At 41.1% G+C, this 23,183-nt stretch overlaps 2 protein-coding genes across 4 annotated transcripts; one reads left to right on the top strand and one right to left on the bottom strand.

The window, feature by feature from the left end:
- Positions 1-1,067: 1,067 nt before the first annotated feature.
- Positions 1,068-6,365, bottom strand: BAG5 (BAG cochaperone 5). The gene is made up of 2 exons (XM_074149669.1): positions 6,300-6,365; positions 1,068-5,725 (listed from the first exon to the last, which is right to left on the bottom strand). The coding sequence occupies exon 2, from the start codon at positions 5,695-5,697 to the stop codon at positions 4,345-4,347; it is 1,353 nt and encodes a 450-aa protein (XP_074005770.1). The 5' UTR covers positions 5,698-5,725; positions 6,300-6,365; the 3' UTR covers positions 1,068-4,344.
- A 146-nt stretch (positions 6,366-6,511) lies between these two features.
- On the top strand, positions 6,512-20,355 carry COA8 (cytochrome c oxidase assembly factor 8). Of its 3 annotated transcripts, none has more exons than XM_074149329.1 (5): positions 6,512-6,652; positions 7,286-7,575; positions 8,676-8,739; positions 9,584-9,674; positions 12,613-13,966. In XM_074149329.1, exons 2-5 carry the CDS (start codon positions 7,354-7,356, stop codon positions 12,716-12,718), a joined length of 483 nt encoding a protein of 160 aa, XP_074005430.1. In that variant the 5' UTR covers positions 6,512-6,652; positions 7,286-7,353; the 3' UTR covers positions 12,719-13,966. The 3 variants fall into 3 exon arrangements, with proteins under 3 accessions (XP_074005430.1, XP_074005428.1, XP_074005429.1); XM_074149327.1 differs by lacking the exon at positions 12,613-13,966 and adding an exon at positions 18,782-20,355 and having other exon boundaries at positions 6,515-6,652; positions 7,378-7,575; XM_074149328.1 differs by having other exon boundaries at positions 6,515-6,652; positions 7,378-7,575.
- The last annotated feature ends 2,828 nt before the right edge of the window (positions 20,356-23,183 follow it).

The raw sequence follows: 23,183 nt of genomic DNA, 5'->3' as shown, positions 1-23,183 counted from the left end.
ACAAACAGGTCAGCAGTTAAATGAGCAACACTCAGGGCCACTGCCCAGGTGATTTACTGGGCTTTGAAGAATATGTTTCCTTCAAATAAGCCATATTGTTAAAAGCGAGAGAAAGATGGTACAGTGAACTTGTTACCTGTAGGAACATTCAACCTTTATAAACAACCTTATCCCATGTTTTCTGGGTAAGACTTTCCCAGATTGGGTGCAGTACTTCGACACGACCACCTGTGCTTTTTATTGCATGAACACTTACCGTGTAACACAAAAAGAGCGATTGAAAGCAACTGGTTTATTTTCCATCCATGATTCATTTGTATTTCGTCCATTGTATCCCATTACCAAAGCAGCAAATTCCAACTTGTCTGTAGCAGTTGATAGTGCCCCCTTTTCTCCTCCAGAAATTTAACTACACAGAAGGTGGATCTAATGACTTACTGCTACTGAAAACCTTAAAATGTGCTCCCTGACCCATGGCCGTGTGACCCACCCATTCATTTTGCAGTAGCTCTGGCCACCACAACTCACCAAACCCACAGAAAACTCCCTCCTCCATTTTAAAGTTTGGTTTTCTCCCGTTTTATTGGGTTTAATCAGCCAATAGGAGTTGGCCAAGCGGCAGAAACTGCACAAAGCCGGCAGCTTTCCGGGCAGAAATAGAATTTCTGATTTCCATCAGCAGCAAGCTGATGACTTGGCTCACTGCACCTCGAGAAAACAGCCTGAGCCACCAGAACAATCATGTGAACATGCCTCATCTACACAGTTTAAACCCAGATTAGCTTTAACTCCTACTGAAGGTTCTTTAATCTACATTGACTTTGCACACAAAGAGACTTCGTACCGTCGGTTTTGCAAGTTCATCTGTTGAGGCAGCATCCTCCGACAGAAAAGTGGCAGAAACAGCCGCATTTTCGCAGCCATCATCCAGCCGAAGCCCAGGAGCGTGCAAAGCCATCGCTGAAGAAAGAATGCAAGCAACGACCGATGTAATATTGGTAACGCAAGGCTCAACGCAGAGAAAACCAAAAGGCACCAGATTTAGCAAGAAGAGGTAGGAACGCTTTCCACGCAAAGAACTTTATTGTCATAAATACAGCAGTGAAAAAAGCCAACTTTTAAAGAAGGAGGAAAAACAAGAGAGCTTTATGTCTATATGTTTAATAAAAACACTTTCTCTAAGACAAAAATCATTTACATTCTGATAACTCACATTCAAAAATAAATAGAGAAAGGCAGCAGGGCATAACATTCAAATGAATACGCAGCAAGGTATTTTTATTAATAATCAAGAATATAACACTGCAATATTTAATCTTGAATTTGTATATACAAATGCCGTAAACCACACAGCAATAAATCAAGACATATACACCATAAGGAGCACATACACTAATTTCCGTTAAATTGAAAAAGTAGGAATCATACTTAACAAAAATCTCCTCCAAACTGGTAACACAGAAAAACCGCTTTGAGTGGCAAACAACAAAAATCAACACTGCAATAACTCAAGAAAACTAGTTTGAAAAGAAATACAATTAACAAATAGGAATAATGATGTAGAATCACCTCTCCCCCAAATATCCAATCATTTCAGTATCGTACTGAAACACAGGCTGCTGCAATTTGGTCCGCTGACATTTTGCTGATTATTTCAGCCTGCCGTATTGGAAAGAAAAGTTGTGTGTCCCTCAACCTTTGGATATAAAAACCAAAGAAATTACATTCTTCAGCACAAAAGCAAGATCTTGAGAAGTCTGCGCATTATTTTTTTGTATAAGCATATTTAGTTTATTACTTTCATTCATGCAAAAACTGTGAATTAATCTCATTCCAGGTGAGGACTTTACCATAAAATTTAAATAGTCCATTTATTAGATTACAGAACACTGGGAAAAAGCTTAATCCACTTAATATCTCGCTACTGAACTCTACTCAGCCAAAATTACACTAACCTTACACATTTGCCTCCTTAGAGGAGTAGGTGTAATAATTTATTCAGAAAAGCTAAAAGACATACAGATTTAAAATAGAACAGATCTGAAAACTATACTTACTCATTTTTACATGAGAGGTTCAATCATTGATAAAGAACACGGACACTAAACTGTTAAACAAACCACAAGTAACAACTGCAGACCTCACAGTAATACTAAAGAAAAATGAATGTCATTACGCTATCAATCTTTATATTTCCTAAAAATGTAAGTGCAAATCAGAAGTTGTAGTTCAAACGTGTAAAAAGCTTGAAATGAGTAAAATAATTCAGCTGTGTAACATTATTAACATTCTGCATTAGCCACATAATATATAGATTGGAAAATATAATAAAATATAGATTGGAATTTTAACTAGGGGAAATGTGGGGTTTTTGAGGTAAGAAGAGATCAATTCAATGGGGTTGTATCTCTGAAGGAGCAGAGAGGATCCTCCAACAAACATTCCGTCATTGCCAAATTGTGCCTTAGGCACTGTACTCAATTGAAAAAAAATAGGTTGTTTTTGGCAAGCGAATTTGCAAAGCAACCACCTGTACGATCACAAACAAAATATATTCGCCCTCTGAAGTTACACAGCCTTTCATCAACATCTCAAAGCATATTATGGAGGGAGCAAAAATATTTTCTCCTTGTAGCAATAGGCACAGAAGGCCTGTCCAAAGTCCCCCATCTCCACATCAATGCACTCGTTTTTAAGCAGAATCTCTATTTCCCAAATGGGATACTCATCCTCAGGACTCTATAGAACAATTGTCACCTATCGTATTATGTTAATTCGACATACATTATAGTAGAATTATATATATGTGAGAAATCCAGTTTGCAAAGATTACAAAGGTATCAAGCTGCTGGTAAACAGTTCCTGTATCTACATATGACGGTGCAAGTTAGTGGTGTCATAAAGGCACTTGTCTCTCACAGACAGTATTGTCTTCTCTGATCAGTCAAAAATAGATCTAAAAATATTTATTTTAACATCCAAAATGGTTTTTACTCCTTAAAGTGGTGCAAATCATCATCTACAGAACAATAACTCATTAATTCAACATGAAAGAGCTAAGTGCAAAGTATCTGTAATTAAATATATCTTTATAATTCATTCATTCTAATGCCATGCTCTCAAAAAAATGCCAAAAAACATGCTATAGTAGAAATGTGATTGGCACTAGCAGCCACAAATAAAAAGGCAGGTGCATACAATAGTATAAGCAAGCTTATTTACGAAATTACTAAAACAATTAAGCGATGACTTGCAACGAGAGACGTTTGCCACAAATCTTTTCCAAGTCATGCTTGAAGCCACACCTGACCAGTATGAAATATATAACACGCATTTACATCATCAGGGCCATCTTTACAGCCAGCTACCTAATTTTGCAAAAAATAATTCCAAAATATCTCCTTCACTTCAAAGTGAATTCTATTTCTCTTTTCACGGAATGTGAAACAACAGGTCAAACCCAGACGTAACAGCAGAGTTGAAAAAGACACCAAAGCAGCCACTAAATAAAGTCCAGTGCAGTTTTCAGGGGTTTATGGATGGCAGGGTGAATTCCTCGAAATCCCATTTTGCTGGTCCATATACAGATGTTCCTCTCCAAGTCTTAGACCTTAAAGCATTAATTTGAAGGAGTTTCCACCAAGAGAAGACCTGCTTTTGCAAATCGGAGGGCTCAGGTATTACAAAAAATAGACATAACTGGCTTGCCTCTGTAAATGCTAATTTGCAGTTGGCATTAGAGTAAAATCTAAACATCCAGGAAGGTGTGATGGATGGAATAAATCAAGCCAACCCAAACCCAAGCCAAAACAACCCAAAAGCCAACAGGTTTTTTTGCACTTAATACTTTTTGTTGTAACAGCTCTTAATGAGCACATCCAGACTGCTGTGAAGTTGCTGGATGGAGCCCCGTGCTTGAGTACTAATTTTCATGTCCAGTCTTCTTTAAATAGTTTTGCCAGTACTATACCATAAGGAAGTTTCTGCATCTTTGAAAAATCTGCGTTCACTGAACATTGCACAAGGTTATTAAAACAAAACCAGAAAAAAAACCCAAAACACAACAAAAAACAAATAAGCCATTTGATCAAGTATTAAGCTATTCCTTCAGAGAAATGCACTTCTTTGCTTATAGCAAAGACCAGAATTGCTGATGGTGTACTGACAGTTGCCATGGCAAGTGGGTGACTGCGTGGGATAGCAGACATATAGCCAAGTCAACCGCTTATGCAATCTCCATGATTTAAGCAAGCACAGAACACACCACTTTTATTATGTGCTGCCAATGATCTGCATAAAGTGCCAAAGGAAAAAAACGTTCCTCTATGTTAGATCATGGCTGTTTCAGTATTCCCATTCATCTGTTTTCATGTCCAGATAGTAAAGAATATTCTGCGCGAGCTTTACTGCTTGCTTTCTGGCAGCCTTACACCGCTCGTCACCTTGTGGATCAACAGCATCAAGTGCTAGAAGTTGTTTCGTAAGAAGTTCTTCCAGTCTCATGTAATTCTTATCCGTTCTGTTTCCATCAAATGAAATCACCTCCTGCTGAATTTGAGACAAGTTTCCAAGAACGTTCCAAACTGCTTTATAGGACTGGTGTTCGGCAGCAGTTTGCTCGGGATACATTTGCCTTTTCTCAAGCGCTTCCTTCAAATCAATGTAGGTTATAAGAGTCTGAACTTCTACTACGGCTCTTCTCCTGGCTTCTCTAATACAGGGATTTTTTCCTGGGCTCACCTCATCCAAGCGGGCAATTAACCCCTGCAATTCCGCTTTGGATCCCAAATACAAATCAGAAGCATTCTCTGTTTTTAAAAGTAAAGCATTAACTTCCTTCATTTTCTTACGGATCTCTTCTATTTTTAGAATGGACTGGTTCTGTGCCAAGTCATAAGCATGAGTGGAATTTGCTTCTTCTTCCAAGTCCAGGTATTTCTGCAACTTATTGATCTCTTCCACTACTTCCTTTCTGTAATTTCTTATTTCCGTGCGACCACAGACATCTAAAGCATCCAAATCAGCAATGAGGCCTGTAAGCACACAGGAGAGGTGCCTGCAGGTGTCGTTACTACTCACTCCCATTAGAAGTGCAATAAGAGTTCCTCTGGCTTTGTTCACCTCACACATTACAGAGTTAATTTTGGAGACAGAAGGATGTGCATCGTTAGAGAGTGGCAGGGACAGCTGCTGCTTTACACAGCTTTCTATAATCTCCTGAACAGCACATACTTTGGTCAGAGTGCGGTATCTTGCCTTGCGTAAAGAAACTTTCCCTCCCGTTTTCACCTGGGTAAGCCTCAATACAATGTCCTGGATCCCTTCTTCAAATTCGTCACTTATACAGTTACCTCCTTTGTAAAAAGGTGTGATCTCACGTTCCACAAGGGATTGTGCCTCCTTGAATATAGCCTCTATCTCCAGTCTGCGCGGATGGTTTGCATTTTGTTCCAGCTCCTTCAGCAGCCTCTCGGTTTCCTGAGCCGCTCGCTTTCTGGCTTGCTGAATATCCCCCTTTCCTTCAGTGTCTACAGAATCTATTTCAAAAAGCTGTTTAGTAAGACTCCTTTCTAATTTTTTGTAATCTTTATCGGTAGACAGACCACTGAAGACAACCACTTGCTGTTCAATCTCTTTGACTTCTTTCTGTATTTCATGCAACCGTTTTATGGATGGGTGTTGGTTACCCATATCCATTCTCTTCTTTCCTCCAGCTTCAGATGAACTACAAGGAAAGTAAGAACGAGACCCGCGATTAATAAAGAGCTATGCGAGCGCTTCACTACGCCACACGCAACAACTTTCACGACATCCCCAAGCCCTGCAGCATCACAGCTATTTTGAATATCGCTGGCAATAGAAACACACCACTTGGGTGATATTTTATAGCCGTTTTTCTATTACTGCACACCCCTTTCCCGCTCGGGTGATGCTTTAGGTACCCACACCCCCAGCTCTTACCGTCTACCCACAACCTTCGGCGCTGCCAGACCGGACACCCGGGGAAAAACAACGGCTAATGCCGGGGCCCGTGGGCTCCACAGCCCCATGGCAGGACCCGCCTTCCCCCGCACCGCCCCACAGCCGACGCTCCCCCCTCAGCACCCGCCGCCCCGGGCCGTCCCTTCCAGGCCTCCCCACCGCAGCGACTTCCCTCCCTTCCCCCCGGCGACGGGGCCCGAAGCCAGGAGTATACACACGGTGGCACCCGAGGGGAGGCTCGTCCCCACCCGTCTCCTGCCGCCCCCGCAGCAACCCCCACTCCGCGCCCCGACCCGTAACGTCCCCGACCCCCTCACCCGCCGGCCGTCCCGGCCCAGGGATCTGCTGCCCGGCCCGGCGCTGCGCTGCGCCACGGGCCGAGCGGCAGCGAACGGCAGGAGCCCGGCCCGGCCCCGCCCCGCGGCCCGCCGGCGGAGGCGGCAACGGCGCGGCCGAGGGACGCGGCCCCTTCCCCGGAACCGCCCTCCGGGCGGCCTCGCCTTTGCGACACCGCCGTAAAGCGCCAGGCGCCGGCAGGCGGGGAGAGATGGCGGCGGCCCGGGTGTTGCGGGCGGGCGGCTGCCGCCGCCTGTTCCTCTCTTCCTCCTTTTCCTCCTCCTCAGCCGGCGGCGGCCCCTCGGCTGAGCGCGGGGAGCGGCAGGAGAGCGCGGTAAATGCGGGCGGGAGCGGGGGGGTCCCGGAGCCGGCCGGCGCGGGGGAGGCCGTGGGGTCTCCGTCCCTGAGGACCCCTGAGGTGGAGCGGGGGAGGCCGCCCCCGCGGTGACTTTCGGCGTCGCCGGGCGGGTGCGTCCCGGTAAAAGCCTGTGTTTCCCGTCGCCTCTCGTTGTTGATGTGTTTTCCGACGCCCCCGGTGTTTGTAAATACCGGGCGGGCCTTCCCGTGCGGCGGGGACGGGGTGCAGGGGAGGGAACCTCCTTTTCCAAACGGAGCGGCGCCTTCGGGGCTGTTGGAGCCGGTTCCTCCTTCACCCGGCCTGAAAAGCTACCGGCTTGTGCCTGTTGACAAGGCCGCAGAAAGTAGCGCTTGGAAAGACTTGCACGCTGGCCACTGCTTGCCGTCGAATATTTTAATAAAGTGGAATAGGAATGATAGAAAAATGAAGGCAAAAAACCCGTTGCTTTAAAAAAATAATCGTGATTCGCGTGTGTTGGAAAAGAGTCAAAGGTATCTTCTGCGTAGTGCATTTCTAAATAAAAGTACATTTTAAATGTATCACATCCTTTTCAGTCAGAGTAAAAGAACGTACGTAATTTATGAACTTGCTATGCTTATATCTTTAAAGGTTGTGTGGAGTTTTGGAATGTATTTCGAATTGGATTGTTCTTCAAAAACTCTGCTAAAGTGGTCGTAATGAATTCTGCCTGTATTTCCAAGGGCCTGGGTTTCAGCCCCCCCGCACACTCCTGTAACGACTGGATCGGTCCCCCCGACAAGCACTCCAACCTGCGGCCCGTCATCTTCTACGTGCCCCCTGAGGAGTCACCGCTGGAGCGGCGGCTGCGGGAGGCGCGGCAGGAGGCCCAGGCCTGTGACCAGCGCTTCTGGGCACGGCACAACCGTGCCTTCTGCCAGGTGAGCCCCCTGCCACCCCTGGTGCAACTCACTGCCTGCCTGATGCCTGCTCTGCCACCCGAAATTTTGGGTTTGGTCTCCGTGAGGTACGGTTCAGTTCTGCCTGCCGTTACTGGCTGGTAATTGATACCATTTCTTTTAATACTCACTATGTCCTCGTGGAAATTACTTTTTTGTCATCAATTTCTTTAAACTGATGTAGGCAACTAAAGAGCCTGCGTATTTTATTGCTGTTTAGTGGCCTATAACGATATTTACCTTTTTCCTTTCTTGCACTGAAAATATAAAGTTGTAGCCACTGCACATGCAAGACCTGTCTGTGACTAGGTTGAAAATAGTTCTGCAGCTCTTCTTGCTCTGTCACGAATGACAGAAATCAGGTGTAATCAGAGAGGGTAAGTGAGGGACATGCCCTTTTTCACTGGCAGAGTATCCCAACAAGACTAAACATGGAGACTTTTCAGTCGCGTTCTGTCGTCTTTCCTGATCACAGCATTGATTAGGAGACACTGAATTTTGCTGGAAGAAAATTAACGGTTCAGTAATTCACTATCATTTGTGAATCTTTGATTATCCTATCCTCCCAAAACTTGCAAAGATCTCAGAGAAAAAATGAAGCTTGTTTTTCATTTCCATAGTATTACTTTTTAAGTTTGAAGAGCTTACATACAAATAATTACTCTGTTTCCATCTAAGTAATTACAAATTTTTTAAGGCTGCATGTTTTTCTCTATGCTCAAATTCTCAATTATACCATACAGCACGTCATCATAGTTTACCTTATATACTGAAGGTTCGGATCCAATCAAACAATCATGAAGCTCAGCTGTAACTTGACTTGACAAATAAGTTTTATATGTTTCTGTAGAACACTTGCATGAATTAATTGGTGCCTGCAGGTAGCAGGATCTAAGTGACAAAGTTATGAGTTTAATTAACTTACTGGATTCTGGAAAATGTTTTGTTGATGTTTCCAAGTATATTGAGTATTGCTTGTTATTTCAGAGGGTATTAAGCACTGCACTGCTATGTGATTAAAAAGAGTGGTTAACTTCAAGGACTGAGTACCTCAGATTCTAATGTGGAAACACGTGTTTTAGGAAAAAGAAGAATTTATTTATTCAAGACTGAAAGCCAAGGGTCTGGAAATGGGAGCTGAAACAGGTTAGCAAGATCTTTGTTTAGAGTTCGGGTTGCATTCTGAATTCTGTTTGAATTTTGTGAGTTTCTGCTTTTTGTGTTCATTTACAAGTAAATCTTGAGGGTAGGATTTAGAAGTGTTTCCAGGAGCATGATAAAAAAAGAGGGGAGGATTTCTTGAGAGATGTGCCTGGGGGGGTCAAAGCATCTGTTGCATTGTTCTTCCCCTAATTCCTTCCCCTCAGCTGGGGGGAACGCGCTGAAATCCCAGCCAAGTAGTATAATTGTTCTGTAGTCTTTTTCCTTTCATGCCTCCTAACCCAGTGAGCCAGCTGAGCTAAACATATATAGAACGAAACATACAGAACATTTGCCTCAAGTGGATGTTCTGGTTGGGTGGATTAATTCACACTCTTTGGCTTCAGGTCCATAGTGTATACAATGAATGCAATATTTTTCCTTGAGGCAGCTTCTGAGGAGAGAGCAGCTGCTCTCTGCCTGTCTTTGCCTGAGCACAGTTGCTGTAAAATACTTGCCTCTCTAATTGATTATGTGAAACTGAGAAGAAGATGCTGTCGTAATAACAGTGAATTGGCCATTGTAGTGTGAGGTTGAACGTTTTGTTCATAGTCTCATGCTCTTGAGTTCAGTAAAGCATCTGCTCTGAGGTTCTGCATATCACAGACCATTATTTTTCTCTTCTGTTTGTATCCTGGCGATCAGTGTGTGGTTAAGAAATAATTTTAATGAAGTTCTGTGTTGCTTAGCTTGTACGAGCAAGGAGTCAGATCTAGTTCTCATGCACCTGAACCGAGTTTTTTAATCCGAAGAATTATCTTGACATTATTATGCCAAAACTTTTTTTCAGGTCAAAAAACAACACTGAATGCAGAAGAAATGGCTGACTTTTACAAGGACTTTCTAAGTAAAAATTTTAGGAAGCATATGCAGTATAACAGGTACGTGGAAGGTATTTATGTTGCTTATTATACATTACAGTCTAAGCAAAAGGTGCAAGATCAGATTTTAACTTTGAACATTTTTTTTTCCATAGTTCGTAAAACAGCACTTAAACTTCTCATTTTAGAAAATGATCTTTTTAAAATGCTATTATTAGTGTTTGGCAGATATCTTGTACTGCCTGTTGTTGAGTTAGTGGAGAGATGAACCTCATGTCTGAGACTGGGGGACAAGATCAGGCACTCAGTTTTTTTCTCCGATGGCATGTATCTTTTCATGCTGCTAATTGAAACTGATAAATATGCAAACGGAGCCAGTTCTGTTTAATATTATTATCAATGATCTGGACAAGTGGATCGAGTGCACCCTCAGTAAGTTTGCAGATGACACTAAGTTGGGTGGGAGTGTTGATCTGCTTGGGGGTAGGAAGGCTCTACAGAGGGATCTGGACGGGCTGGACTGATGGGCCGAGGCCAATGGTCTGAGGTTCAACAAGGCCAAGTGCCAGGTCCTGTACTTGGGTCACACCAGCGCCATGCAGTGCTACAGCCTTGGGGAAGAGTGGCTGGAGCTGCCCGGTGAAAAAGGACCTGGGGGTGTTGGTCAACAGCTGGCTGAATATGAGCCAGCAGTGTGCCCAGGTGGCCAAGAAGGCCAACAGTATCTTGGCTTGTGTCAGGAATAGTGTGGCCAGCAGAACTAGGGCAGTGGTCATCCCCCTGTACTGGGCACTGGTGAGGTCCCACCTTGAGTGCTGTGTCCAGTTTTGGGGCCCCTCACTGTAAAAAAAGACATTGAGATGCTGGATTGTGTTCAGAGAAGAGCAATGAGGCTGGTGAGGGGTCTGGAGAACAAGTCTTACGAGGAGCAGCTGAGGGAGCTGGGATTGTTCAGGCTGGAGAAAAAGAGGCTGAGGGGAGACCTTCTCGCTCTCTACAACTACCTGAAAGGAGGATGTAGCAAAGTGGGGGTCGGTCTCTTCTCCCAAGTGACAAGTGATAGGACTTGGCAGTGTCTTGGTTAATGGCTGGACTCGATCACCTTAAAGGTCTTTTTCAACCTAAACGGTTCTATGAATAAAACAGTTGAAATTTCTGTATACCAGATCCTAGTTGACTGTTAAATAAAGATTAGTAAATGTGATTCATCTCAAGAAAATTGTTTAATGAGAGTAATATTTAGTATTCTTGTCTTTTATTATTTTGCAAGTTCTTTGTATGTATTGTGCATATACTGTAACATACTGTACTCTAAGAACAACTTTACTGTAAGAAATATTTAAAACAAATGTGCACGTCTTATTTATATACGTCTCCTATGGGGAGAGTGGGAAGGGGGGGGGGGGAACCTCACCAAAAACCTAAGCCACAGCATGAAAAGATGGAAAGTAAACCATTATTTTTCATAAGAGGATCATCGTTCAAATTGCCTATAACTGATAAGTGAGAAAGCAGATAGTAAACCCGATGCCACTGTTGTAGGGAACTCAGGATAATGTCCTGTCTTCACGGTGGGAGAGTTCAGGCTTTGTGCCTAAACACGACCTTCCTTGTTGCTGCCTTGTAAGATCAGGCAGCGTCAGGTGCATCGCTGTAGTTTCCAAGTGGGACTGCACAGCCCTGAGAGCAGTGGAGCTTTTTACAGGCACGCTGATTTTGAGGGGCCATATTTATAACAATCTGTTTATGCATTCAGCTGTATGTTCTTTTGCAGTGTAGCCAGCCGGCCTGAAAACTGTGGCTGCTGAAGTGTTGCAACTTCTAAAATGTACTTAAAATTGAAGCGATGTGTATGCATAGACGCCATGAATGTTTAGTTCAGGGTACTTTGACTGGAAATAGAGTCGAGTTTAGGGAAAAAAAAATTGAGAAGGATCTAGGAAATGAGACATGAAAGGGGAAAGGAAACAGTTGCAATGTTAGCGTAATATTTTGATTTAACATGACATTAGAGGGTGTAGCTCAGTGCTGCTTGTCAGCATGATTTCGGCTGCTATCCTTACTGAGAGGTCAGTATCTTGGGTTTGTGTTAGATCTGTACATGCAAGGTTTCTCACAGACATCTCAAGAGAAGACCTAAATCCCAGTGTTTAATATTCCCAGCTAGTTCTACAGTAAGTGTATTCTGTTGCTTCTTGTGCAGCATTTTACAAAATGGGGGAGGGAATACTTGTTAGAAACTAAAATGAAATTCTAAAAAGAAATCACTTTAGTTTGTAATAAGGGCAAGAATTTGAAGCAAGTTCTCAGAGGGTAAAAAGGGCTGATGTAGATCGGATAGTCTGTACCTGGAATTGGTTCTAAAAGCCATGCATGCTTCATAAAAACTGTTTAAAGATATAGACTAACTTTGGTAATATGAAAGGCATCGTCTTTAAAAGGTACTGCTTTAGAAACCTGATGTTTCCTGTATTGGATTATACAGTTAGTCTTTGAAATATGATTTTATTTTTTCCTCACCCTTATATGTGACCAACTGTGCCCTTTCCAATATACACATCTTCATACGTGCACAAACAAATCTTACCAGACATGCACAACTAATCTTGCACAGCTCTGGCAGCAAATTCTTCTAGATAGATTGATGATCAGCTTTACTTCTGAAACATGAGAAATGGTTACAGTTATTTTATCTTGCCTGATTTCAAATACAATTGGTCATAAAACTACCCAGCTCTTAACTTTTTTATAGTTAAAGTCTCAATGGTTGTAGTCCTAATGTTCACATGTAATCTCTTCATGGATGTGGATATTTATATAGACCTTTTTATAGTTTGTATCATTCTAATTAGGCAGGAAAAGTGTTGCCACAAAAACAGAAAATGCAAGTCATCATTGAATTGTCATTTGTAAATCCCAAAGTATATTTTAATTAATTTTTACCTTTTTCCTGTTCTTGTTCCTCGTGCTAATGATTTTCCTGGCTTTGGAATCCTAGAGATTGGTATAAACGTAACTTTACTATCACGTTCCTCATGGGACAAGTAGCACTGGCAAGAGCTCTGAGGTGGCTTCGTTGGAAAAAGAAAAATGTGGAAAATTAATCGCAGCTCCATGAAGAATGCAACAGTAGCTAGGCCTGCTATAAACTTTTTGTTTATAGTGAAATCAGAATCTGAATGACTAATGTAATAATTACTTGAATCTATTTGTTAAACTATGTAAATAAAAGTTGATCTTAACTTATAATCACTATGTAGATTTTTCTATACCTTTTATTCCAAGAATATCTAAAATAGTTCCCAACCAAAACACAACTGAGAAAATTATCAAATTTTTTTTAATGTTTACATTAATGTTTACATTAAATGGAATGGATCACAACTGTCACAGTTTGACTACAGACTCATGGTTCCTAAAGAGTGTGTGATTCAGTTTGCTGTACTGAACTCAGGTCAGAGAATGTCTCCACCAACCATGTTACCACGTAAAGACCAAAATGTCTCATTTTGCAGCAGTTGTCAGTCTGGGGCAGTAGCTGTCCGTAAGTAATGCAACACAGCTGAAGGATCAAGTATGATTTTGTGAGTATATATACAACTAATTTAGAATAATCTTCGGTGTGATTATCTCTTTTTAATAAGGAGTTAAGATATGATCTCATAAATGACTAATGCGATAGGATCTTCTTAGATAATTTTATTTTTAATTAAAGAAATGTGTCCCCCTTGGACACGAGTTCCTCTCACATATGATTGGTGCAGATTGTAGTTGTTGAGCAATGAACAGTTGCGTTGCCAGTCACTTGATCTTGGTGGAAAAGGAAACCGATACTCGGCTGTACGGAGGAGAACACTATTAGTACTAACAGGCGCTGTTTTCTACTGGATCATTTCTTTCCAAAAATTGCTGTTCTCCCCAGTTTCTCCGAGGCACTCAAAACAACACGCCCGAGGGGGGATTTTTCTGGCCTCAAGGTATGTAACATCAGCTGGAAGGAGGTTGCTTTAAGTGAAGTCTTAAGATGTTACGCCATCTATCTGTAATTTAAAAGAAGTTCCGTTCCTCCGTTCTTCCTGTCCATTTATATAGTTAAATGATTTTTTTTTCTGATACAATACCTACTAAAAGGATTCTGTTAAAAACAATATATGTTGCCAAATGAAGCGTGTTTTCCTAAAGCTGTGCTGTAGGGAAGGTTCTGCTTTTGGAAATGTCAGCTCAGTCGCCATTGACCTGTTTTTTGTAGCTAAATATGACATGATTTATTCACAGGCTTTTTCAGCTGGAGCAAAAAGAGATTTGTCAGTATCAACTGTAGTAATTCCTTTGCAAGATGAAATAAATATTAATGATATAGTAGTGGATCACCCTGTTTTATACAATGGTGCTAACACAGGGGCTAAAATGGTCACTGAGTTGTGTTTTTGTGTTATTAGTATATGAAAACAATTAGTGTTTGCTGAAGTGATAACCAACACTTCTAGGAAAATATTATTTGTGAAAGTTATTTACTGCGTCAGTACTGTAAAAGGTATATATTTATTGAAAAGTTATAAAATGCCACATTTTTTTAAGGAAAATAAATTTTTGGAATAGACTACTGGGGGTATGTAACATAATTCTTCAGGGCTTTACAGCAAATCATATCTTACAGTATCTAAGCTTTGACCACAATGTGAATGCACACTTTAATAGTTCTAGTGTAAAGGAATGATTGGATAATCAAAGAAAATAGCCTGAAAGGCAGAGACCAGAACCCCAGCGGACTGGTGGTTGATGCCACACGTTCTATCAGCCCATGCTTAAGATCCCTGAGGTAGTTTCACATACGCTTTAAGCAGGTAGAGGTCAGTCAAAAGAAGCATTTTCAGCTTCTGAGCTGCTCGCTTTTATTAACACAGCCATTTTTGTGTCTGCCTGCTGAAACAGATCGGGAAGTTGATTCACTGCTAGAACTAATCCAAGGAAAAAAAGTGTTAGGTGTCAGTTGAATTTAAATGCCTCATCGTGCTGATGTAAGTGTTCCGCTGTTGGCATAGGGGAGATGTGGGAATTCAGATGGAAGGTTTGGATTGCGCTTCAGTCAATTAACAGTTAAAACTCTCTTCTGAATGTGTATTTTAGTGTTGGCATATGATGGATCATGCCAGGATTCTGCTCTGAACTGTTTGTAGGTTAAGTTCATGCCTTTATGGCTTTGCCTTCGTTAAGATTCTGGTCCCTTCATCTAAAGCCTATTGAAGGAGTGAGCTATTTATCTATTGGGTAAGTGTTGAGCTCTGATTTACAATATCTAATAAAACCACTGTGCAAAGATGTTATTAAAAAAAATCCATCTGAAATTTTGAGTCTTATTACCAAACCCACATACATTTACTGAGATAATTACATTTTCTGAGCAGCCAAAAGCCATATAATTTTTGCCAGTGTTGCATTACTTCTGGTATTTTTTTTCTTGATTCAGAGCAGTTGTCATATTGCTAGCTGCTTTCAGATATTATTGATCATAAATCCTTTATACATCAAAGGAAGAATAAGGAGCTGCCGCAGACTACTAAAAATAATTTTACTTATGTATACAAAGGCCTGCTACAGTCACCGAAGCTAGTGAAATAGATCAAAGAGTGACTTTTCTGTGCACGTTTTCTGAGTGTAGGAAAAACCCAGGGGAGTGTTCTTATCATTTAGGTATTTAGCTAATCCTGTCAGAAGGAACCAGCAGTATTGGATATTTAATAGTGTCAGCATGTGCCTTTTTAATCCGCCTCCTCAGTAAATGCGTAATAAAGCAACGGTGTTTTGGTAATATTCAAATAATTTTAGATAATTTGTATTGACTTGGGGTGGTTGTGTTCTGATAATCTGTGTGGATTTTTGGTCTTCACTGAATTGCTCTGCTGGAGCATTAATTTCAGTAGAATGTGAGAGGAGTCAGAGGAAGTGTGAAATAGGGATTGAGAGGCAGACCGACTAAAGGCTGGTTGGAAGTGATTGTAGCACCTTTATATACGCATCATAAAAAATAAAAGAATAAATTGCTTCTCTCAGTTTCATTAGGAGTTTTAATGTAGCAACTACTGAGAAGATAGCTTCTATATTTAACTGAAGATTCTTGGTGATAAAATTAAAATTAACCGAGTGCAGATTGGTTATTCAGAAGCTGACCCTTCCTGGCCCTGTTTTAAGGGGACTATTTTTCTGCTTGCAATTTTTAACTTCCAGTATCCCTAAGCAAGATTGGTATCCTACAGGACAATCAGATTTAGCCAAACAAGAACTTAATTTACATCCTGCGCAGAGCCCACGGGCCAGTCTTTTGCATAAAGACTGGGAGATTGAATTGCTTTCGGGAAAGGATAATATATGCTTGGAACTGTAATATGCATGAATAACATTTTCATATTAAAAATTATATCCACAGATTGCTATAAACTGATTCACAGAATAATAACCCCATAATTACTTTATTTCTTATGAGTTTATTTCTTAAAAAGAGTTTAGAAGTATGTGGAATGTAATCATCTTGAAATGCATGCTCATTAATATTCATTATTATATAAATCACTTTTGTGCCTTGCTTTTGCATTCATTAATGGATTAAGATTTACCCAAGTATTGTCAGATTTAGTTGATTGATATATTCAAATAGCAGGTGCTGTGGAAGTGCAAAAGGAGTCCTTTTGGCTAGAAATAGCAAAAGCAAAAAATTACATTATCCCTTTTGAAGTGTGATCTTACTTAGGGGAAATAGTCTTTTATAGTACTATCGGCAGTCAAAATCCATTTTAGAAGCCATGTAAATGCTCTGAAGACACAGTCCCTCTTTCATACAGCTGTTTGTGGTTTACTCGTTCAAACCAGATACCCATTAAATCAACTTTCTTAAATCTTTCAGGCAAAGGCAGAGTGATTTTGCGTTCTGCTGTGTGCAGGTTCTCACCCTTGGGGGTGGCCCCAGGTGTGGTGTAACCGAGACCTGAGGTGCCAGGAGGCAATTAGCACCTGGCCTAATCTGGGGGAGCCCTGAAGCTGCTTTGATGGGCTACAACTGGCATGAGTTTCCAGCAGCTCCTGACTGGCACGGGGGGCACTGCGTTCAGCAGTGCTCTGTTGGCACCGCTGCCTCCAAAGGACCCACTGACATGCTTCAGCTGCAGCCTTGGCTGTGATAGCTTTAATCCGCTGAGCCGAAACACATCAACAGGCAAAATACAAGTTTCAGAATTTTAAGAAATTCAGCTCACTAGTCGTATCTCATTGTTAAAGAACTTCTTGTTAACAGATTTTAGCTCCGTCTTTGTCATAAACCCATGCCATGGAAAATTTTTCACATGATGCTCAGTGTGTGGCATACACTGGCCGTTTTTAAACAGTTCCAGAAAACTTACAGATTTTCATTTCTAGAATGATTTGAACAATGAAAAGTCTAGATTCTGGGGGGCGTGGGGGTGTTTTGCAAAACAGATCTTGTAGTCAAAGCTTATATTAGAAGGCAAAATTAATGAATTGCAAATTTCAACAGAGATAATTGACTGCCTTGATTGCTTTCCAAGTGATTGCATTATTCTGGAGTGTCATATAGAAAATATGTGGTATGACACAGCATAAATATTCTCTAATAAACCAAATCAAGACAGTTCTGACCTCAGTAGCTAGAAATACCTAGGTAGAAAACACTTATTTGTCCAAAATTGTATAAGACTGAAAGACAAAATGGAAACTAAATTCCAATTACTGTGTAAGAAAATGTCTTCTGGATTTACCCATCTTCTCATGTTTACCAAAATAATATTTCACTTCTAATGTCATGTCTGGAAAACCTCCAGTTTCCTCAGGTCTCCTAAAAAATTCCACCACAAAAAAAAAACCCAGAACAAAAAACTAAGCTGGTGCAGGAGTAAATAGCCACAGGTGCTGATTTCTGTCAAAGGAGGATTCAAGCTCACTTCAAAGAAAGAAAATCAGCTCTGCCATAGGATGTTACAGACTGATTTTAATTAACGAGAGATGCTCAAAAATAATTCATTTGCTATGCTCCTCTGCTTTTGCTGTTGGGAAAAGAGGGGCCTGTTTGGTGTGACACCTGGAGACTTGCTGCCACGCTTGGGTGTTACCACGGTATTGCAGCCTTAAATCTGATTGCCATAGGATGGGGTAAAAAAGCCCGATGCTGGGAGAATGTAGCTGAAGAGCTGCCACTGGACAGGGCACGTTTCCATTTTGGGAAGATTTTTCTCAGGCTTTTGAATCATGAGGTTCATACTTTCTCCAAAAGCCACAAAGCAGCTTATTAATGTCTTGAGTCTATAATTTATATGTATTATCTAACAGCCACTTAGCGCTCAACATTTGCTTTCATATGTAATTAACGATGTCATTTCAACTTTTAGTTCTATTACATGTTTACATGTAAATTAGAAAAGCAATCTCGCCTATTTACAGTATGATCTTTGTTTTGGGGCACTACCCAACAGAATTCACAACCAAAAACTCCAAGAGCAAGGAGGTAAGTTAATGAGAATGCCGGTAACGCAGCATTCCAACCTCCTTTGGCTGCAAAGTGAGTGGGATGGGAAATGACAAATGTGTGAATCTTTCTTTAAAGATATTTAGATGCTTTCTGCATCTGTGCATGATAAACCCGGCAGTAACATTTTTACAGTTACATAGTTAATTATAAGGATATGGGGCACGTTAAATTGCTGCCCACAATGGAACCATGTACTGGGTAGGTTTCTGGTCAGTGTAATACACTGGGGAAGGAAGATCCTGTTACTCATCAGCCTGTTCCGTGTGAGTCATGACAGTTTTCAAACATATGGTGACGGTGTACTTTGTGGCCCTTCAGCATGTAATAACAAGTGTAACACTGTGTAGGCAGTACATTTCACTTTCATGGCTAATTTATATCTATCAGTCGTTCCCAGCTTTCTCCTAGTATTTATTGCGGCGTTTCAGTTCCTGTTTACAGTTACATTATTTTCAATACATAGGGTTTGATAAACTATGTAAAACTGCACTGTGCATATATATACATCTTTGAAACAATGTCAATTTATTTCAGCTTTCATTAAAACATAATTATTATTTCATATATTAAGGAATAATTTTACGTTAGAAAACACAGATTCAGAATCTAATGTGCTGCATGTGGCATGTTTCAGCAACTCCCCAGACCTGCCCCAGGAGACTGTTGTCAGCTTATGGAGTGAACTGCTCTGTGTAATCAAAACAGCTCAAACAGTCCCGGTGTTTCAGGTGATGCTGGTGTTGTAGACAACCATGGTGGCACAGATTTTTTCCTTCAAAGAAGTTACTGCAAGCTGTATTTTCTGTGAACTGTGCTATGCCCAACTGGCCACTGAAGAAAAAGGTCAGAGAGTCCTGCTTTAAATTCCCATCTTCAGTGATTTGTCCTCTGAAGCAAAATGGCAGCCTCAGAGTACCTGTGATGATCTACATGCTGATGAGATAACTGCCTTTTCCTTAGCTAGATTCTGCATAAATTACAACTAAATTGATTCTAGCCTTTTTGGTACAAGGAGAGCCTTCAGAACATGATGTGATGCAGCAGTATCTGCCAAACTCGACAAATGAATAGCATCCCCTCGCTGTTTTATTTATATCCTGGTCTCTGAAACACCTATACACAGATGTATGAGGAATTCCTTTCTTCAGAATTTGGCACATACGAGCCTAGTTTCTAAGGCCTCCTTCCACATTTCCTAATGTAGGGGCTATGCTAAGTGTGGATGGGCTGGGTTCCAGATGGACCCCGTGGAGGTCCTGGGCAGGACTATCACGTGGAAGCCAGGTCCTTGTGGTTGTCTAAATCTCACAGGGAGCAGGCAATAGTATAGGATTGGGAAGGCACAAAGATGATTTAAAAGCGTTCTCTCAACCGCTTTTCATCTGGGCTGTCAGACTCTGTCATAGACCTTTTGGAGACTGTCCACAGCTTGAGTTCTTCAAGGATGTTTGCCCTCTTGTAACTGGCAGACAAGCCTGTAGAGATAAAACACACCATCCCTCCTGTGGGAGTAAATTATGCCATCATCTCATTAATGTTTTAAGTCTGAGATTTGCCAGCAGCGATGTACATCTCTTGTGTTCTTCTCTATCATCATGAAGATACAGAAGAAGTGAAGAGCGTGTCCATGGTGTGTCTTAGAACTTAATACCGTTCAATGGATTTCTCTGTGAACTGGCAAGAAAATGTTTCATTAAAGCAGATTTTAAAAGGTAGAATTACAACAGAAAATACAGGAATTCCAACATCTGAAACTGAAGCATCAACTTCATGGTATGTACTTGCCGTGGGAAGAGAGAGGCACCAAGGAGAGAGAATTCATATCCAAACCCCGGGGAATAAGATCATCTCTCCTTATCCTGCATCTGCTCTATTTCCCAGGAGACAGGATGAGGAGCAAAATCCCTAGCACAGGCAGTTCTGTTTCCTATTGATTTTTAGAGTGACTCTGCCCTTCTCAGCCCCACGTACTGTACGCCATCCATCTAGCCACAGGCTTATTCACAGGAGCCATTTTCTGTAGAGACATAATTGGTCATTGGCACAGAAACGACAGAAACAGTTGTCACACAGGAGAAACATTTCCATTTCCCTCTCCCTTGGGGCAAACTGTATTACCATTAATTCCCCAGTCCAGTGCAGCTGGGTACTGCCTCAGTCTGAATACCCTCTTAACCAAGGCAAACTCCAACAATTAAAAGCAAATGTAAAATAATAAAAAATGAGGAAAAAAATAAAAAATTCCAATCAAGCCTGGATGCCAAGTGAATTTGGTGCAATTCCATTTAGAGTTTTAGTTGAGGAGAGAAAAGCATTTAACAGAAGAACTGAAAGGGCCATAAGGGCTTGGCAATGACCGCGGCACAGTGACCATGGCACAAACAATCGCAGCACATTAGGCTCAAGAAAGATGAAGCAAATTGGAGCAGCGAAGGGCGAGCTGAATAATCAAGGAGATGTAGAATCTCTCTTAAAGAGATTAGGAGTTCAGTGTGCTTAGCCAAGCAAATTGATGGTCAGGAGGGGAGAAAGGAGTACAGTATCTCCTAGGCAGGTGAGTGGAGGAAGGACCAGCTGAGAGGGTTACCCAGGAAAGAATCTTCTTTTTCTACAATAATTTAATCAAACATATAAAAGAGAAGTGTTACATTTGAGGATCTCCTTAGAAATGCAAACACGTAGAGAAATGGAGCTAATCACTAGCAAGGGAAAAGAGCTGGGAAGAAATGACACCATTTGGCACGATATCTATATGTATATATTCCCCTTGAGACCTAACACTGGAGAAGTGAGGTTCTTGGGCAGGAAGGGCGAGATGTCTGCTTGTTTCAATAGAGTCGGATAATTACTTTTAGAAAAAGACCGGGTGAGGTGGCTATCTGTAATGCCTCTTAGACTTTTGAGACTTGGTTCTCTTTCATTGGTAGGTGGAAATGTCTACTTGGAAAAGGTCACATACAGGCATACACTGGCATTATCATTTCTTGTGATTAGCATATGCATGAGCTTTAATAAAAGGCAGCATCTGAAAAACCACAGCTTCCTTCTTTTATAAATCTATGTAGGAATCTTAGTTAGGATAAAGAGAATACATCTTTTATCTCCATGAGGTAGTACCAGTTTCCCTGGTGCCGAGACAAGTTTATGTCCCGGTCTGTGCCCCTGCCGAACGCTGGTTGGAAAAAGGAATGCATTTCTTACACTTTCAAAGTTTCACTCCTCAAAAAAAGAAAAATCTCATACTGGTTAATGCAATTATCCCAGATTTACACTGATGTGTGACTGAAATTAAAATCACAGCCCTCACAGGTTTTTTTTTAGGGAAAAAGCATTTTACATAATGAAACCCTGGAGAATTTAATGAGAAAAGGTACCTAAAAGTCTCCTTCAGCATGGAAAAAACCCTGCAATCGCTACCAAGATTATCAAGGTAAGAATCTCACCTAATCTAATTGCAGGTAATCTGGCAGCAAAGCCTCATGAGTTAGCAAATCTCCATAAAAGAATGCTGACACACCATACAGGTAACAATCAGCTGGTGTTCAAAGAAAGGGAAGGGGATAATACGAGTAGTAATAAAGGAGGCACTTAGAAATCAGTAAAGGTGATCCTTTTGTTTTCTGCTTTTAGCTGAGTGTTCCTGGTTTTCAGCACAGACTATCAAAGATCTTGTGTCTGGAAGAGTCTGTACGTTCTGTTTGTGGAACAAACTTTTTTAAGGCCTATAAATACCAGGAGAAAATAGAAAAGGAGCAGAGTCATAGTTGGCAGGTAAAGATATGGGAGGGTGAAGAGAAATACTGTATCACACACTGAATGTTCTTACTCTAGTAGTGGCCAAGATTGTGATATTCCACCAACAGAGTGGGATTTTTTTATGTCCTCTAAAGGATTTAATACACTTCTGCGATGGTTCGGTGACTGAGGTAGGTGAATACAGAAATAAACGTCACTTCCTGTGACTCACATGCAGTGATTAGTAATTCTCACAACCTTGAATGAGCAACTGAAACCCCAAGGGAGAATAAAGTCACTGAAAAGTGAGAGTACAGAGGAAGGAAAGGAGGAGCGTAAATGGAACGCTATCTTTCTTCGTGTACAAGCACAAAGTGTCATGCAAAGCAAATATGGAGAAGAGAGTCTTTCCAAGCTAGAAAGGTGCCAGTAGCCAACTATCAGCTGACTACAGAACATGGAACCAAGTAAGGAAGGAAGGTGCTTCTCTTTTCAATGAAATGAGAGGTGCAGCAGAAGCGAAGAAGGAACAGAAATTGCTGGTGGAGCAGAGTAAGTATATTCTGGTGTGAGCATTCCCTCGTAGAGGTGGGAACACGCTCCTTGAATGCAGGGAGTAAAGATACAAGTCTAATTATCGTCCTAAGCTCTTCTCTGCAAACCCTTGATCTGTTGGGAGTTTGAGGTTTGTCAAAGGGTGCAATTCTTAGCTCCTTGATCCCTTACTACTTTGAAGATCACAGTGGAAATTGGGATATATAAATATAGCTGTTTTGCTGAAACCATCTAGTGTTTTATGTTTTTTTTCATGTTCACATTGATGTTGACATGCAAAATCTCTAATAGTGTCTAGCTTTCAAGTGGTTACTTTCTGTATTACCTGAGGTTTTTAAGTTTGTTTTTCATAATAGAACTGTTTTAAAGCTAATTTCATGGGCATCTTAAAACCTTTCAGTATCTTTTAGGCTTTAACAATAGCACTGCTGTGTAAAAGCTGGGAGGTTAAGAGAATTCTGGTTAGCAAAATGTTAACCTCCAGCACAAGCATCCCACTGTTTAAAAAAAGTAAAAGAAATTAACTAATGAGATGGCCTGTTAAGAGTAGAATTAACACTGCATGCTTTATTTCCTTGTTATTTCTCTGCGGAGAGAAAACAGCAGGGAAAACGACACTGCCTTTCATTTGTTAACGGCTTTCCAGAAATCCTTGTGACTCTGAAAAAGGAGAATTCACTTGCATGTAAATAAAGCTTATTGCCTTGGGAAGCAGGATCATAACCAGTGTTTACTTTACTTAGTAC

The sequence above is a fragment of the Numenius arquata genome, chromosome 6 (assembly GCF_964106895.1).
Source record: "Numenius arquata chromosome 6, bNumArq3.hap1.1, whole genome shotgun sequence".
NCBI lineage: Eukaryota > Metazoa > Chordata > Aves > Charadriiformes > Scolopacidae > Numenius > Numenius arquata.
The sequence above is the reverse complement of the archived record's forward strand: the minus strand, read 5'-3'. Positions and strand labels throughout refer to the sequence as shown.

What these genes read in the sequence shown, in the direction of transcription:
- BAG5 (XM_074149669.1), bottom strand. Translation starts at nt 5,697, where the DNA reads ATGGATATGGGTAACCAACACCCATCCATAAAACGGTTGCATGAAATA.
- COA8 (XM_074149327.1), top strand. Translation starts at nt 6,530, where the DNA reads ATGGCGGCGGCCCGGGTGTTGCGGGCGGGCGGCTGCCGCCGCCTGTTC. An exon ending in GGGAGCGGCAGGAGAGCGCG is followed by an intron (nt 6,653 to 7,377) that starts GTAAATGCGGGC and finishes TGTATTTCCAAG; the next exon opens with GGCCTGGGTTTCAGCCCCCC. An exon ending in AAGCATATGCAGTATAACAG is followed by an intron (nt 9,675 to 18,781) that starts GTACGTGGAAGG and finishes GGCATGTTTCAG; the next exon opens with CAACTCCCCAGACCTGCCCC.